The sequence below is a fragment of the Calonectris borealis genome, chromosome 1 (assembly GCF_964195595.1).
Source record: "Calonectris borealis chromosome 1, bCalBor7.hap1.2, whole genome shotgun sequence".
Taxonomy (NCBI): domain Eukaryota; kingdom Metazoa; phylum Chordata; class Aves; order Procellariiformes; family Procellariidae; genus Calonectris; species Calonectris borealis.
This window is the reverse complement of record NC_134312.1, coordinates 183,578,214-183,593,944: the sequence shown is the minus strand read 5'-3', so window position 1 is coordinate 183,593,944 and position 15,731 is coordinate 183,578,214. Positions and strand designations below refer to the sequence as shown.

Genomic DNA, 15,731 nt, shown 5'->3' with positions numbered 1-15,731 from the left:
TCTGCTTCTACCTTTTCCTTAAAGCAAGCACTACCAGCCCTCCCAGAAAAGTTTTAAGCCCCAAAGATCAGATTTCACTACAAAACAAAGCTTCATAAAACATCCAAAGTGAGATAGAATAGTAAAGGTGTAGAGGAACATCGGTGGTTCACGCTGCCGTCACACGGCAGGTCTGCTCGTCCGTGGACGGTCTCAGTCCAGCAGCTCTGCAGGTTTGCAGAGGATTACGCACCGTCCCCTCCCCACACCCAAGAGAGTATTTTCTTTCCTTCCCCTCTGAGACTTGAACAGCAGTTCTGCTCCCTGCTTTTCTCAGCACTTTCTGGAGTTTCTGCTCCCTTTTGTCTTGTTTTTTCCCCCTTCTTCTCCTTTTTTATCCTGCACTTCCATAAGTTTCTTCACTTGTGCAAGCTCAGGGAAGGCACAATCTCCCCCTTTCCAGAGTGCAGCCTCACCCAGAGGGGAACAAGAAGACAAACATCTGTCCTGTCCCGCCACATAATCTTTAAAGGACATAGGAGACGTTAACCTACAATAACTGCAGACAAGCTAACAACCAGCTACTAAACCAAGTATTTAATGAATTTTAATCACGTTTATAAATTTCTAAACAAGTATTTTAATCAGGATAATAATAAAGGGTATATGTGCTCTACTCTCTAACAAACTTGTCACAAATAATTCACAAAACAGATTTTCATCAGTAAAGTACTTCATTATTCAGTGAAACAAAACATATTGCTGAACTCTATTGGTTTTAATGCAATTTACCATGAAAACAAAAATTGCCAGGTTTAAGAAAAATCCATAAAATATTTGCTTCAGAAAAGTTTCTAAGAGTTTTAGAGCATATCCTCTATTTGAAAATGCAAATATTTTCTATTCTAGGTTACAAAATCTGATGTTTATATTTACACAGTATATTCCTAACTCACTGGTAATATCAGTGCATGTATTATGACAACATGCCAAGTCATATCATATGATCACATTACTATTCCATATCATACTCCCAGGATTACCATCATGTTATAGTAAAATGGCTAAAATGTTTTAATTTTTAATGTTCTAGGTTTTTTTGAAGGAGGCTATATAAGTAAACAAACAGCCCACCTGACCATTACCTGAGTGACTCTCTGTCATTCTGCCCAGTAACTTTGTGACCTACTGGCCAATTTCGATCAAATTTGCAAGTGGGATAGACACTTCAAAGGTGATGATAGTTTAAATTTCATTCCAGCCAGTGGGTATGTATGGGAGGTAAATCAATACCTTAACTGAGAGAAGGAAAAAGCCGTGGTACCTTTCCAGGCAGGTGCTGCCTGGCGCAGCAGCACGTCCCTCTCAGCCAGCTGCTCACATCTGCGGGGTAACCATCACTGAAGACACAGGAGGACGCTGGTACTAGTGGCAGGGGGAAAATTAAAAGACACACCTGTAGGAAACCGGTTTTCATTAGTTCGATTGCTCTTAAATAAATTGTTTTCTTTTTTTTAAATTGTTAAGAAAACTTCTACTTAGTCTGTTTGAAACACACTGGGTTTGATCTCAAAGTGTGTCCTGTTTTCACTGTAATAAAAAAAAAAATGACGTTTCTGTATTCTGTGCTAAATCGTCATTAGATAACACGCCTGAAAAGAGGCATGAGAATACAAGTCGTAAGCCACTTATCTGTGGCCTAACAAGTCACCCTTTCTGTAAGCCTAATGAATCTTTGTGTGTGTGTCTGTGTTTGTTTGTTTCCAAAATGGCACAGGTACCACGGTAAATGTAATTCCTCCCAGCTAGATAGAAGACATAGGTATCAACTGTTTCAGTGACAATCTCAGGCTTATCTCCTACTGCTAATTCCCTTTCCCTGAAGTGTCTTTTTAAATAGCCCTGTGCTTCACTTCAGCACCCTCTTCCTATTTCTCTCTCTTCCTGGCTCCCACCCCTCCATTAGTCCACTAACATCAATTGCAGACGCTTACCTTCTCTTGCCTTTACTTACCGCGCTGTCATTCCTTGTTCCCTTTCTCAGCAACTATCCTCCCTTCTACATGTCTTGCTGGTGTGGACTCACATTTATATTGTCATAAAACTGCTTACATACAAAGCGACAAAAGTAATTTTATCTTTTGTTCTGTTGCTACTTTGAAACAATACTAATAAACAGAAGAAATGTCCTTTTAATCTATGTAAGTTATACTGCTTTGCTATTATGGGATGAATCAGATAAGTGGAAAGGTTTCTATTGATTTCGTTGAGTTTCTGGACAGCACTTCTCTTACATTTCTCTAGTTAACATACAATTTCTATTTTTAATTGTCATTTGAACTAATTTTCCTAGTACTGAAAGTAAAGCTTGCCACACCGTAATTCCTTGATCAGTCCTTTAGTCCTTTTAAAAGACAAACAGATTTTGTACCTTTTAATCCTCACACATAGTAACTGATCTTAATGACTGCATATTTTTAACAGTTCATTTACTTCATTTTTAGATTCTGTAAGAACGCTTGATGACTACCATTTAGTTAGATGCTTTTCGCTCTTTAAGAATCTCTCTGGTGACACCTCAGTACACACCCACATCTCATCTTTGTTACTAAAAAAAGTTGACCTGAGGAAATGTCTTCATTTGCTATGAGTACTAAAGTACAGAAATTTAATTTCTCTGCAATACTTTTTCTTCTATAGCTGGCCAGCTAATAGGCCCGGCAGTTCTGACATGGCTTCCTCATATTGATAAAGCATATATTTGTTTTTTAGCAGGTAATTCATTCTCTTATATGTGGATTCTTTGTTCCTCAAATTCCCTCCTTGGCCTTTCTAATTTTACTTCTTTCTATTGTTTTCAAGATGATTGGATTTGGGCTTTCCCAATGATACATTTTAGGCTCAGATAACTTAAATATTGAACCTTGACATTTAACTATATTGATCTTTTCCTTGCCTTCCTATTTTCTTTTATTTGTTTAGGGATATTTGTTCTGAGACTTTTGTGCTATGCTTAAGTACCCTCCACGCTGAGACTAAAGATTTTTTATTTCAACACTTCTGATAGAGGATATTTCTTATTTATTTCCTTTTTTTCTGAAAGTAGAAAGGCTTACCTGTCTTTGCTGAAGACAGAATAATAAACTACTAGATTTTGTTATGAAAATTTCCCCAAAAAAGTCTGAATACTGTTGTACTATGTTCATGATTAATCAGCATTTTTTAAAAAGCCGGTTTTGAGATATGTCCTGTTACTATCTGTTATTTTGGTTGATGTTAGGCTACGGCTTCCAAGAAACACACGTTTCAAGTATCAAAAAGTAGTTTTCCAAAGCATAATTTAACCCCTCCAATACAGGTTATTGTTAGGGCTGTTATGTTGGACTTTGCTCCTTTGTTGAGCTTCTCCTACACAGTGTATTTAATGTGTTTTTCTTGATCTGTCAGATAGTGTAAGCCTTCTATATGTCTTCTATATGTCTATATTCTATAATCCTTCTAAGGATTTGCATTTTGTCTATATATTAGCCTCTCCACAGTACAGCTTTCTCACCAAGCTGTTAATAAGTACTTTTTGATTTTGTTTTTATTTTGTTTCACTTTTTTTCCCAATCAATATACACTGTATATTCAATACACAGTGATGTGGCTCAGCATATAGGTATTATTGGCAGTCATTGGCATTACCTTCATACATTTTATTTCTGACTTTTCTATGTGAAAAATACAGCAATTTCCTGATGAATGTATAGAAAATTATGGTCCACCCTAAGCTATCAAATATGTAGTGTGTGCTACAAATTTGACAGAAAAAGCATTTTAGATATACTGTAAAATCATCGAACAAATAAAATATTCATTACTTGCACAGGTGGATTAAAATCAATAAATGCCATTTTGTTGTTATAAACTGTCTAATGTAACAAACATCAGCCTGGCAGAGGCATATATTCATATGCAGGCATAATTTTTTATCTGGCTTTTTCCAGCTAGGTACCTAAGTCTCTATTGGGTTTAAGAGCCACAATTTTTAAAGATGTCAGGATGGTATGATTTCCAATAAATCATTAGAAATTGCTAATAATCGGCCATACCTGAAAATGAGTATTAAAAACTAGCTCTGTTGAAGTTAACGCTAAAAACCCCAGTGACTTGTAGGGGAAGGGGTAAGCATTTCACTTACGATAATCACCTGGTAGTCAGTCATAGGTTTGAGGATCTAGTGCTAGTAATTCAGATTTTATTCTTCCTCGAAGTATTCCATGCATGTCGTTGGTATCAATGGGAAGTCGTAAGCTGCAAGATGTTTGATTAAAAAAAGGCAAATTTTACAAGCAAAGACTCCAATTACTTGGATAAAGGGTTATATAGTTTTCCCCCTTAATTCAGAGTCCCAAGTACTTGTTTTACAAACTGCAGAGTGCCCTTAAATGTATTGACTTCATTGTGGAGTCAGAGTATTTATTGTGTAATGCTGAGTCATATAAAAAAAGAAAGGCATTCGCGAGGCTGGAGGAAAAAGTGATGGAGACACTAGCCTCCTCCAAAAAAAAAGTCAAATTCATCTGGGGTTTGTGGCTTTTTTTTAGCATAAGCAAACTATGAGAAACATTGCCAGAAATATATTACATAGTATATGCCACTGTAATGGTGAAATTATTGTTTTATCCTGCTGGTGCTCTCCTGCTCCCTCAGCGAGGGAACGGAGTTAGCGCGTGTGCGCGCAGCCAGGCGCGCAGGGACGCAGTACATGCCCCACGTGCAGCAGCACCTCTAGCACGCTAGAGGGAGCCATTACACAATTGCAATCACCCTTTTTCCCCCCAATTAGCAGAACTTGCACAGGCAACCTCTGGACACCCTGAGACATCCTGCAGGTTTGGCATAGGCTACGGAATAAGGAAAGGAAAGCACAGGACTCAAGTTACAGTGAAACGAGGTCTCCTGATAGCTCAGGGGTTTACTCTGGTGTTTGTTCCATTTTCAAAATCGTGCTGCTTTTATAGGGGACTTCTCCAAACAAGTGACTTAGCCGAATACGCTGATTTTCATCAGCCAATCTGAAGCCCTCGTTCAGAAAGCAAAGCCCATTTTGTAAACATATCCTTTATTTCGTCTGTCTGTCGCTCTCACACAGAAAGTTGGCACGTCTGAGAGTAGTGATTTTACGCTGCCACTGATGTATGTATAGTTTATTTATATACTGCATTTTAACACAGCGTTAGTTTTGTAAGAGTTACTAGCAGACTCGTTCTGCATGGCAAACTATCGGTTTCAAAGCTACAAAGAGGACTTCAGGACGGGAAGATGGGTCTAGAAAGAATACTTATTTGAATTTATAAATTTGTAAGACTTTCTCCAACTCAAATGGTATTTATGGACATCGTAACTCTGAAAGGGCTGAAGGTTATCCTATTGAGCAAGGCGAAACAGCAGCTTCCTTAACTGAATCTTTTAAGAGCCGCTCCTAAAGTAATTGTCAGGAGCGTCTTATAATTGCTCCAGAGTTGATTTTCCTTGGTTTTTTCTTTCTTTTTTTGGTCTTTTTTTCTTTCTTTTCCCCCTAAATGATTCATGCTACTTACACGCTCGTCACTCACAGCTCACAAACGGCAGCTTCGGGTCCAGACCGGCGCTCCGGCAATCCGAGCACTCACCTTTCCAGCCTCAATCCTCCCTCCGCTCCCGCCGCCCCCGGACGAGACCCTCCCGCCGCGGCGGGGGCGGAGGCGGGCGCCGCGCCGGGCGAGGCGGGGAGGGGCAGGGAGGGGAGGCGAGGGCGCTGCTGCGGCCCCCTGAGCCCCGCACCGCGGGGCTGCCGCCGTCGCGCCCGCCCCCGTTCCCCCGCACGGCGGCCCCGCGGGCAGGGGGGAGCTCCCGCCCTCAGGACCTGCCCCTCGGGGGGGGGCGAGACCCGCTCGGGGCGGGTCTCGAAGGGCCGGGGCGGGTGTGGCGCGGGAGGTCCCCATCCAGCTGCCGTGCATCCCCGGGGCGGCGGGGGGGGGGTGCGCCGGAGCCCAGGGGGACTCGGGGAGCGTGCCGCGGAGCCAAGCCCTCGCCCTGGCAGTGCTTTGGGGGCGGTGCGGGGGCGTCGCGTCCCCCCTCCTTTCCCAGCCGTCATCACGGAAGACTTGTTAATATGTCTTAAAAATAAATAAGTAAGGGGCGGGGGGGGTGGGGGGAGTGTATATAAATAAATAGGTAGATAGCGCGAAGCCGGGGGGGCCGGGGGCGCGGCGCTGCGGTGCGGTGCGCGGCGGCGAGACACCGCATCCCGCCCGCCCGCCCGGGCCCTTCGCACGTCGCGCGTCTCCCACCGAACCGATCTAATCAATGACACCCAGCGCCCGCCACGGCCCCGCCCCCCCTCCCGCCCAGCCTCCTTCCATTGGCGGGTGGGCGCCGGGGCCGGTCGCCGCCGCCGCCGCCGATTGGCTGGCGGGGAATCCGTATCAATGTTTAAGCCGCGGCGTGAGGTGAATAGAGGCAGTCGGCGAGCGGCGCTGGGCGAGCGCGGCGCGGCGCGGCGGCCCCGCCAGTGCTGCAGTGAGGGAGGCGAGGAGGAGGAGGAGGGGGGGAGAGGAGAGAGGCGGAGAGCGGCTCCAACTGTTGAATTTTTCGCTGAATTCTCCACTTACCTGCGGGCGGCTGGTGAAATGGATCTGGTTTGTCGGGGATCGGCGTTCCTTTCGCGTGCTGTCTGGCTCAGGCTGGCGACCGTCTGTTTGAAAGGGGCCACCCATCAATGAGGCAGAGAAGAGTATTTATTTTTTTTCTTCTTTTTTTCTTTTGAAAGCCTCACTACCACAGGTTGCAGAATTAACTGTGTACTTTGGGTCCGGACTCAAATAAAGGAGAAAAAAACAGTGCAGAACTGAGGCTCGGAACTAGATCTGTGAGCTATGTATTGGGAACCTATGTTTTTGTTGTTTGGGTTTTTTTTTTTCTTTTAATATGAAAGATCTCTGATTTATTTCACACATAACACTGAGGAAAGGTGGTTAAAAAACACTCAGCAAAGCAGGAGACAGACGCGCCTCTGTGCCAGTGAGTGGATAACAGCCTTGTTTTCCTGATCCTCAGTCTCCCGGAGAAAGAGGTATAGTAAAAGTGTAGCTGGATCCGACCCCCACCCCCCCATTCTCTCTTTTTTTTTTTTTTCTTCCCCCCTCCAAAATATAAATCTGATTAATTTTTCTCCTGTCTATAGAGTGAGTCAGAGAAGCGTTAGGAAGAAGCTGCAACTAATGTCTATGAAGGGAGGAACATGAGGCGGTAGTGAATGTGATTTGTTCCGCTGGATCTGACTCATCCAGCAGATTGAAACACCTGCATTTCTGGATGTGCCATTCATTTATTTCTGGTTGTTAAAAGAACCTGAAATAAAATTTAGTTACCCTTCCCCAATATTTACCTATACGCCGTGTCGCTGGGAAAGGTATATCAGAGAGGAGGAACGCATCTGGCGTTGCCGCCGCTCTTCTCCCCCGTACCAAGATGCCCAGAGAGACTGTTAAAGCTTGAAAGGACTGCAGAAAATGCATCAGACCAACCGCGGAACTGCATAGGTTTTAATATAAGCGAATTAGTCGATTAAAAGGTGTCCCACTTTATTCATCGCCAGGATTGTTTTTCCTCTTCTCCCCTCCCCTAAATGAAGAGGACTAGGCGGCAGTGTCATTGGAAGGAGATGCTGAATAGAAAGAAAAGAGAGGCACTTGACAGCGCAGCCCTGTGAATACAGAGACTGTTTCCCTTTTAGCGAGAGAGAGAGAGTGTGTGTGTGTGGTGGCTTTTCTTTCTCCCCCCCTCCCCGATCCCCCCCGCTTCCTTTCTCTCCCTTGCTCTCTTTTTTTAATCTATGCGTCCAGCCATGGGTTGCCTGTTGATTTCCCCTCGGCTGGAGAGAAAAGCAAACTGGAATTAAACTGCATCGAGAAAAGTGCAGCTCCTCAGACACGCATACGCACACACGCATAGATACACGGAGAGAAAGGATGTGGTGGTGGCGGCGGCTACTGGCCTGTCTTAAAGAAACCCAAGTGTGCATCTGATTGATCACAGCCTGTGATTTCTCTCAAAATATATATTTATTGCTAATTATGACAGTCAGCTGGTGGGCTTCTTAATTTTTTTTCCCACAAAAGGACGAGTGGGAGGCTAGTAGTAGAGGGAGAGAAAGGAAACTACAAATCCGGACACTAGTTTTTGCTGGGTTTTTTTTGTGTGTGTTTTGTTTTCCCCTCTTGCCCTGCAATCCTCGTTCCCTCGCCTCCTGATTCGGGAAGGAAAGAGTGAGGGTGTACGAGACAGAGAGGGGGGAAATACCGATGGCAGGGAGATGCAGCTCTCCGCCGCAAGCAATGCAAGATTAAATCTCTAAATGCAGCAAAACACTCCCTGAAAACCAACAACCCCGCGGTGCAATCAGACATTTCACTGCCTCTCACTGCACACGAAGAGGGCTTCAACAACAAGCTGAGACTTTTTTTCCCCTTCTGTCTCTCTCCCACCCCTCCACTCCATCAATCGCATCACAAGCGATGAGTAGCAAATAAGCTTTTCTACCCCTGCTTACAGACCTGTGGCCATCCCCCTTTCCTATGTATATATAAATACACATATTTTAAAAAGCCTCTTTTTGATCGTTTTTAGAAAAACAACCACTGCCGCGATTTTTTATTATTGTTATTATTTTTATTATTGTTTGTACATCTGCGGGGATTCAAGGATCGGGAACGCTTCGCCCGCCCGGAGGAGAAGATCTTTTGCAAATTTTCTGATTTTTGAAATCCTCCCACTGCCGAAGTTGGACAGCCGAAGTAACTGCGAGGGGACTGCAAGCACGGCAAGCGCTTGCTGAAACGCTGCCGAAGCTGCTTCCCCCCCCTCCGCCCCCCCCCGATTGCTCCCTCCCTCTGAGCTACATGGTCCATTTGCTGCCTCTCATCCTGTGTCTCTGCAGATGTTTTAGAGCAACAGGTTCAGGAACTTAAAATATAGGGGTGGGGAGAGAGAAGGAAAGAAAAAAAAAAAAAAAAAGAGGGAAAAAGGGAGAGAGCCGACGGAGGAGGAGGAAGAACAAACCCAGTGCAGGAGGCAGAGAAGACAGGGACAACCCTGGTCGCCGCTGCAGCTGCTGCCACCCCCACCCCTGCTCGGGGATGTACCTTTCCATTTGTTGCTTCTTCCTCTGCTGGGCTCCCGCCCTGTCGCTGAAGAACCTGAATTACTCGGTGCCGGAGGAGCAGGGAGCGGGCACGGTCATCGGGAACATCGGCCGCGATGCGCGGCTGGCGGCGGGCGCGGCGGGAGGCGGGATGCTGCCTGCGGAGCGCGGCGCTCCCGGCGGCGGCCGCGGCCCCAAGTCCACCTTCCGGGTGCTGGAGAACTCGGCCCCGCACCTCCTGGACGTGGACGGGGAGAGCGGGCTGCTCTACACCAAGCAGCGCATCGACCGCGAGGCGCTGTGCCGGCGCAGTGCCAAGTGCCAGCTCTCCCTCGAGGTGTTCGCCAACGACCAGGAGATCTGCATGATCAAGGTGGAGATCCAGGACCTGAACGACAACGCACCGGCGTTCCCCTCTGATCAAGTGGACATGGACATCTCGGAAAATGCTGCGCCGGGCACCCGCTTCCCCCTCACCAGTGCCCACGACCCGGATGCCGGGGACAACGGGCTGCGCACCTACCTGCTCACCCGTGACGACTACGGCCTCTTCTCCCTCGATGTGAAGTCCCGCGGTGATGGCACAAAGTTTCCAGAACTGGTCATCCAGAAGCCATTAGACCGTGAGGAGCAGAGTCACCACACCCTGGTGCTGACGGCACTGGACGGCGGCGATCCACCACGCTCGGGCACGGTGCAGATCAACGTGCGCCTCATTGACTCCAATGACAACAGCCCTGTCTTTGAGGCGGCCTCTTACGTGGTAGAGCTGCCAGAGAATGCACCACTGGGCACTGCCGTCATTGACCTTAATGCCACCGATGCCGACGAGGGTACCAACGGAGAGGTGCTCTACTCCTTCAGTGGCTACGCACCTGAGCGTGTCCGCGACCTGTTCAGCATTGACCCGCAGAGTGGCCTTATCCGTGTCAAGGGCAACCTGGACTATGAGGAGAGCGGCCTCATTGAGATTGATGTCCAGGCTCGGGACCTGGGGCCCAATCCCATCCCTGCTCATTGCAAGGTCACCGTCCGCCTCATCGACCGCAACGACAATGCGCCCACCATTGGCTTTGTCTCCGTTCGCCAGGGAGCACTGAGCGAGGCTGCCCCACCGGGCACTGTCATTGCCCTGGTGCGGGTCACCGACCGTGACTCAGGCAAGAACGGGCAGCTCCAGTGCCGGGTGCTGGGCGGTGGCGGCGGGCCCGGAGCCGTCCCTTTCACCCTGGAGGAGAACTATGACAACTTCTACACTGTGGTCACCGACCGGCCCCTGGACCGCGAAGCACAGGATGAGTACAATGTAACCATCGTGGCACGTGATGAGGGCAATCCCCCACTCAACTCCACCAAGTCATTTTCCGTCCGGATCCTCGACGAGAATGACAACCCACCCCGCTTCAGCAAGAACCTCTATGTGTTACAGGTGCCTGAAAACAACATCCCTGGAGAGTACCTGGGCTCCGTCTTGGCCCAGGACCCCGACCTGGGGCAAAATGGGACAGTCTCTTACTCCATTCTGCCCGGGCATGTGGGCGACGTCTCCATCTACACCTATGTCTCCGTCAACCCCACTAATGGTGCTATCTATGCCCTGAGGAGCTTCAACTATGAGCAGACAAAACACTTCGAGTTTCGTGTGCTGGCCAAAGACTCGGGTTCACCCCACCGCGAAAGCAATGCCACGGTGCGCGTCACTGTGCTCGATGTCAACGACAATGCGCCCCTCATCGTCCTGCCCGCCCTCATCAATGACACCGCCGAGCTGCAGGTGCCACGCAATGCTGGGGTGGGCTACCCTGTGGGCACCGTCCGCGCCCTGGACAGTGACTTTGGGGAGAGCGGGCGCCTCACGTATGAGATTGTGGAAGGCAATGAGGAGCACCTCTTTGAGATGGACCCCACTAGCGGTGAGATACGCACCTTGCACCCCTACTGGGAGGAGCTCAGCCCTGTGGCTGAACTGGTGGTAAAAGTCAGTGACCATGGCAAGCCCAGCCTCTCCGCAGTGGCCAAGCTCATTGTCAGGGCCTTGGCGGGGCCCCTGCCCGAGGCTGGCGAGCCGCAGGTGAATGGCGAGCAGCATCGGCGACCACACTGGGACTTGTCGCTGCCCCTGATCGTGACGCTGAGCACTGTCTCCATCATCTTGCTGGCTGCCATGATCACTATTGCCGTGAAGTGCAAGCGAGAGAACAAGGAGATCCGCACCTATAACTGTCGCATTGCCGAGTATAGCCACCCTCAGCTGGGAGGAGGGGGAGGCAGTGGCGGGGGAGGAGGAGGCAGTGGCAGTGGAGGGGGCAAGGGCAAGAAGAAGAAGATCAGCAAGAATGACATTATGCTGGTGCCCAGTGAGGGCGAGGACAGCCGGGGCCCCCTCAATGTCATGAACGTGGTGAGCAGCCCATCCCTGGCCACCTCACCCATGTACTTTGACTACCAGACCCGCCTGCCCCTCAGCTCTCCCAGGTCTGAGGTGATGTACCTGAAGCCCGCCTCCAACAACCTGACTGTACCCCAGGGACATGTGGGCTGCCACACCAGCTTCACAGGGCAAGGGACTAACGCCAGCGAGGCTCCCCCGAGCCGGATGTCCATAATTCAGGTAGGAGACTTTTAGAATACCCTGGACCTCACTTTAGACGCTGGTTTAACTTCACCTTTTGTCTGCAGTGAAATCTGCTGTAAGGCACCACTGAAGGGACCAACACAAGTCACTAAAGAGAGGTGGACTTAATGAAAGTGGAACCAGACCACATCTGGTGGGTCTGGTTCTGCTGTCACACTGGTGTTTCCCGTGTGATTCAAAAGTAAATGCCCACTGAAACAAACAGAGTTACGCAGTGCAAAAGAGGTGCATGTGAGAGGGCAGGCAGGCATTTAGTACGTTTGGGGCACGCTGGGGTATTTTCCCAGAAGATCGTCAGACAGAGGTGGGCACTTCCACAGGTTTCACTTTGCCTTGGTTCGGGGTGGAGAAGGGGGAGGGCGTTTCTGAAGCAGTCATATCATCTGCAGTAACTAACAGGACGTGGGAGAAACTGTACACACTGAGGACATCTATTGCAACAGTGTATTATAGCCCTCCAATCCTGTATGTAAATATGAGCTATCTTTCCAAGATGTATGTTTTTAATTTTTTAAATTTCCTTCTTTAGAATATATATACTTTTTTTTTTTTTGACACAGAACAGTATCATTGGGGCCCCATTGCCTCCTCCTCTCCCCATAAACATCCAAACCTTTAGCGCTGAAAATTTTGCTTAGTCAAGTAGAAAGAAAATGTATGTGGTGATTCCCTCCTACCCCCAAATGTTAACAAAACTCGCATCCTGTCATAGAAGAGCAAAACAACTAGTCAGATTTCCAGTAGCCTGAGTCAATATTGATGATTGCTTTATAGTGAAAGACTTACATGCTCTTTCTTCTTCCAAAGCTCATTTAGAAATTACAGCTGGGCTGCACTCTGCTGCCAGTTATATCCACACTGTCCTCTACCGACTTTTGTGAATGTGAGAAATGGCATAATTTGGACCATTGGACATAGGGTGCTAATCAAAGAATGAATTAATTTTTAGCAGGTAGTTTAAAGTCCAAACTCAGAAGATGTATTCCAGAGCAGTGAACTCACAGAGTGAAGGTGAGGGCAGAATTTGGCTCCAGTTGATTTAACTTAAAGTATTACTTCATGATTAATGCAGCTTAATGTTCAAATACTACAGGTATGTTCCAAAGTGATTTTTAACGTTTGGATTGAAAGCAGGCTCTGGATAATGACTATTAAATATATTTGAAATGTCATATCTGTTTTATCCTGTGGTTCTCCTAATATGCTGTTCTGAGTCATAGGGGAATGAGCTGAGTGTATCAGAAGTGACACAGACTCATTTTGTGTATGCAGCTAGTGGGAAAGAAGTTGCACTGTAGACACTTGATGTACCAAAAGAAAATTCATAATACCTTTGAGTTATCATACCCTGCAGTCTGTGAACACAGAATGTTCTAGTTGCCAGCTGCATCTAGTGTTTTAAATGAAATAGAAGTGGCCATCAATAATTGGCAGGTTAAGTAAAAAAAAATCCCAGTTACTGATGGCCTATAAATTGAATATTTATAACTGGGGGGGGGGAAAAAAAAGAAAAAAAAGAAAAAAGGCTGTCTGTACAAGGTCACTGTGAACTAATCCTCAACCCACTATTGAGTTGTGTCACAGAAACAATTTCATTTTATGCCTATCATGAATTTGTGTTGCTATCAATTAGGTGAGTGGAGCAATACTTAAAATCTGAAATTGATTTTAACAAAAAGTGACACTTCAGGAAAGAGTTTAGGTTAGGGCACAACTGGAGATAATTTGATTTATAAGTCATGCTTTAAAAAACAAATAACTTTCAATGACACTTGTTTAAGTAATGTCAACTTTTTTACTGTAAAATGGAGTTGTCAGAATGCTAAAGAAAAAGAACACTTTTTTTTTCCTACTGACAAGTGTAATAGTTACTAAAAGACAGAAAATTATACTTTCCTACAACCATGTAATGTCTATATAAAGCAATTAATTCATGTATTGATGCTACTGAGTAGTAAAGATTCAATTGTAGTGTAAAATCCCTATGGAAAATATGATTCCTTTTTTTACAGTGTTCACTGTATAATATCAATCATGATTTTTTTTTTGAGATCTATATAAAGCTGAAAGAGGAATTTCCTCCCTTAAAAAGGTGTGTTGTGGTTTCTATAACAGTTTTCGTTAACAACTGTGGGAAATGTTAACCGTAACTCCTCATAGCACATACTGGTACGTCTAATATTGTTTTTGCTTTCCCTGAACATCTACACGGAGTGTTTTGGATGTTTAGATAGTCCAGCCAGTAGATTAGGAAACATTCATTTTTCCCTGGTGAACAACCTGCTCAAACATATTTATTGATACTATATTTTGTAGTTGTATTGACAAAACAAATACGCAGCATGAAACAGAGTAGTTGGTTTCTATTTTGGAAAGGCCCAGACTTAAAGCAGCTAGATGAGAAAATCTGATCCTCTTCACTATAGTTTTGCATTACTAAAATAAATTTTGCATTCTCCATCTCTGCATCCCTGGAGTAAATTTTATATAAAATTCGCATTTAGAATGTAGATACTACTTTGTGTCTGGTCCCATACTTCTGTCTCATGTAAAATTCAAACTGCAGACTTTGGGAGAAATAGTAAAGGATCAGCCCTCGCTCTGGATCTACTATATCCTTAATCACTCCAGGAAAACTGTGTCTGGAAAAATAAATTGCACAGTTAGGAATCAAAGGTATAGCCACGGAAAAAAGATACAGAATCCAAACAGCTGCTTTATCATCTCCTTTCATTAGTCAATTCAGAGAAGCAGTTTTCTTCGTTACCTCAGTAAAGGAAAGATAAACGATTGCGTAAGTGTTCTCTAGCAAATATTCACTTTAGTTTTTCCAGATATGTTACTGAGCCACATAATCTCACTCTATATGATTCATGCAATGGAACTGCTTTTCTTCACTCTCATTTTCTCGGCAAGTGTTTAATGGCAGAATTCTCTAGCAAGAGCCTGTTATTAAAACTTTATATTTTTATATATATATACACACATACTTATATATTCATGCATATATATACATACTAAATATGATATTATTATTTAGTACATCCAATTGAGTCTATAAATGTTTAAAATCAAATAAATAATTTCTTTCTCAGTAAGATCCAAATTTTCTCACTCTCATTAGGAGTGCATGACACTTTTTTTTGCTTTGCAGTAAGATCTAGTAAAGTCAATAGGCTTTATGTTTCCCTTATTTCTCATGAATAGTATTTTATTCTAGAGATAGCCCAGTTTATATGAATGAATACCTGTGGAGTAAAGTGTTACTTAGTGACTATGGGTTTCAGACTGACCCAAAATGACCAGCAGTTGAAGAAAGTATTGCCTGATACGTGTAAGAGTGGTGTAATCTTACCTCTCCTTAAGTGACTTCTGTTATACATTAGTCACACAGTTTAACAACTTGTGTGTTTACTCACTACTTCATAGCATCCAGCTATGTGCCGTAGTTGCACGTTACCTATATGAATCAATGAACTTCTTCAGCACCATAAAGTAAATAATTTAAACTTGTATACTATCTATATATACGTATAAAATTTTGGATGGATAGCCAAGGATGCAGTATACCTCCAGCTTTTATTGGTGCAAGAGACTTGCAAGTGCTTAGGGCCTCCGAAGATAGACCGCTTGTTATTTGATGCGCACATGAGGTTGATGTGGATGAAGAACAGTGTTTAGTAATGTACTGGGAAGTCAGAACAGCTACACTTTAGCACGTTTCATTGTTTTTAACTTCAGCAATCATACTCTAAACATAGCTTAAAGACAGTGCTTTCAAATGCAAGTCAGTTAAAAATATTTAAATATAGGCCAGTGCTATACAATTCTCATTGCCAGATTCAGAATTCCATGTGACCTTTGAATCAATTAAGGTCCAAACTATTAATTTTTATTGGGGGAAAAAAAGAGGAAAGCAGGAGAAAATGGAAACTCTACGTGGCTGAA

At 45.2% G+C, this 15,731-nt stretch overlaps 1 protein-coding gene across 1 annotated transcript in view; it reads left to right on the top strand.

Annotated features, from left to right (window-relative positions):
- The first annotated feature begins 6,467 nt into the window (after positions 1-6,467).
- PCDH17 (protocadherin 17) overlaps positions 6,468-15,731 on the top strand; it is a 94,568-nt gene continuing 85,304 nt past the window's right edge. The window contains exons 1-2 of the mRNA XM_075139147.1: positions 6,468-7,078; positions 8,710-11,759. Of these exons, the coding sequence (XP_074995248.1) occupies positions 9,144-11,759 (2,616 nt within the window). The 5' untranslated portion in view covers positions 6,468-7,078; positions 8,710-9,143. The remainder of the gene's footprint in view (positions 7,079-8,709; positions 11,760-15,731) is intronic.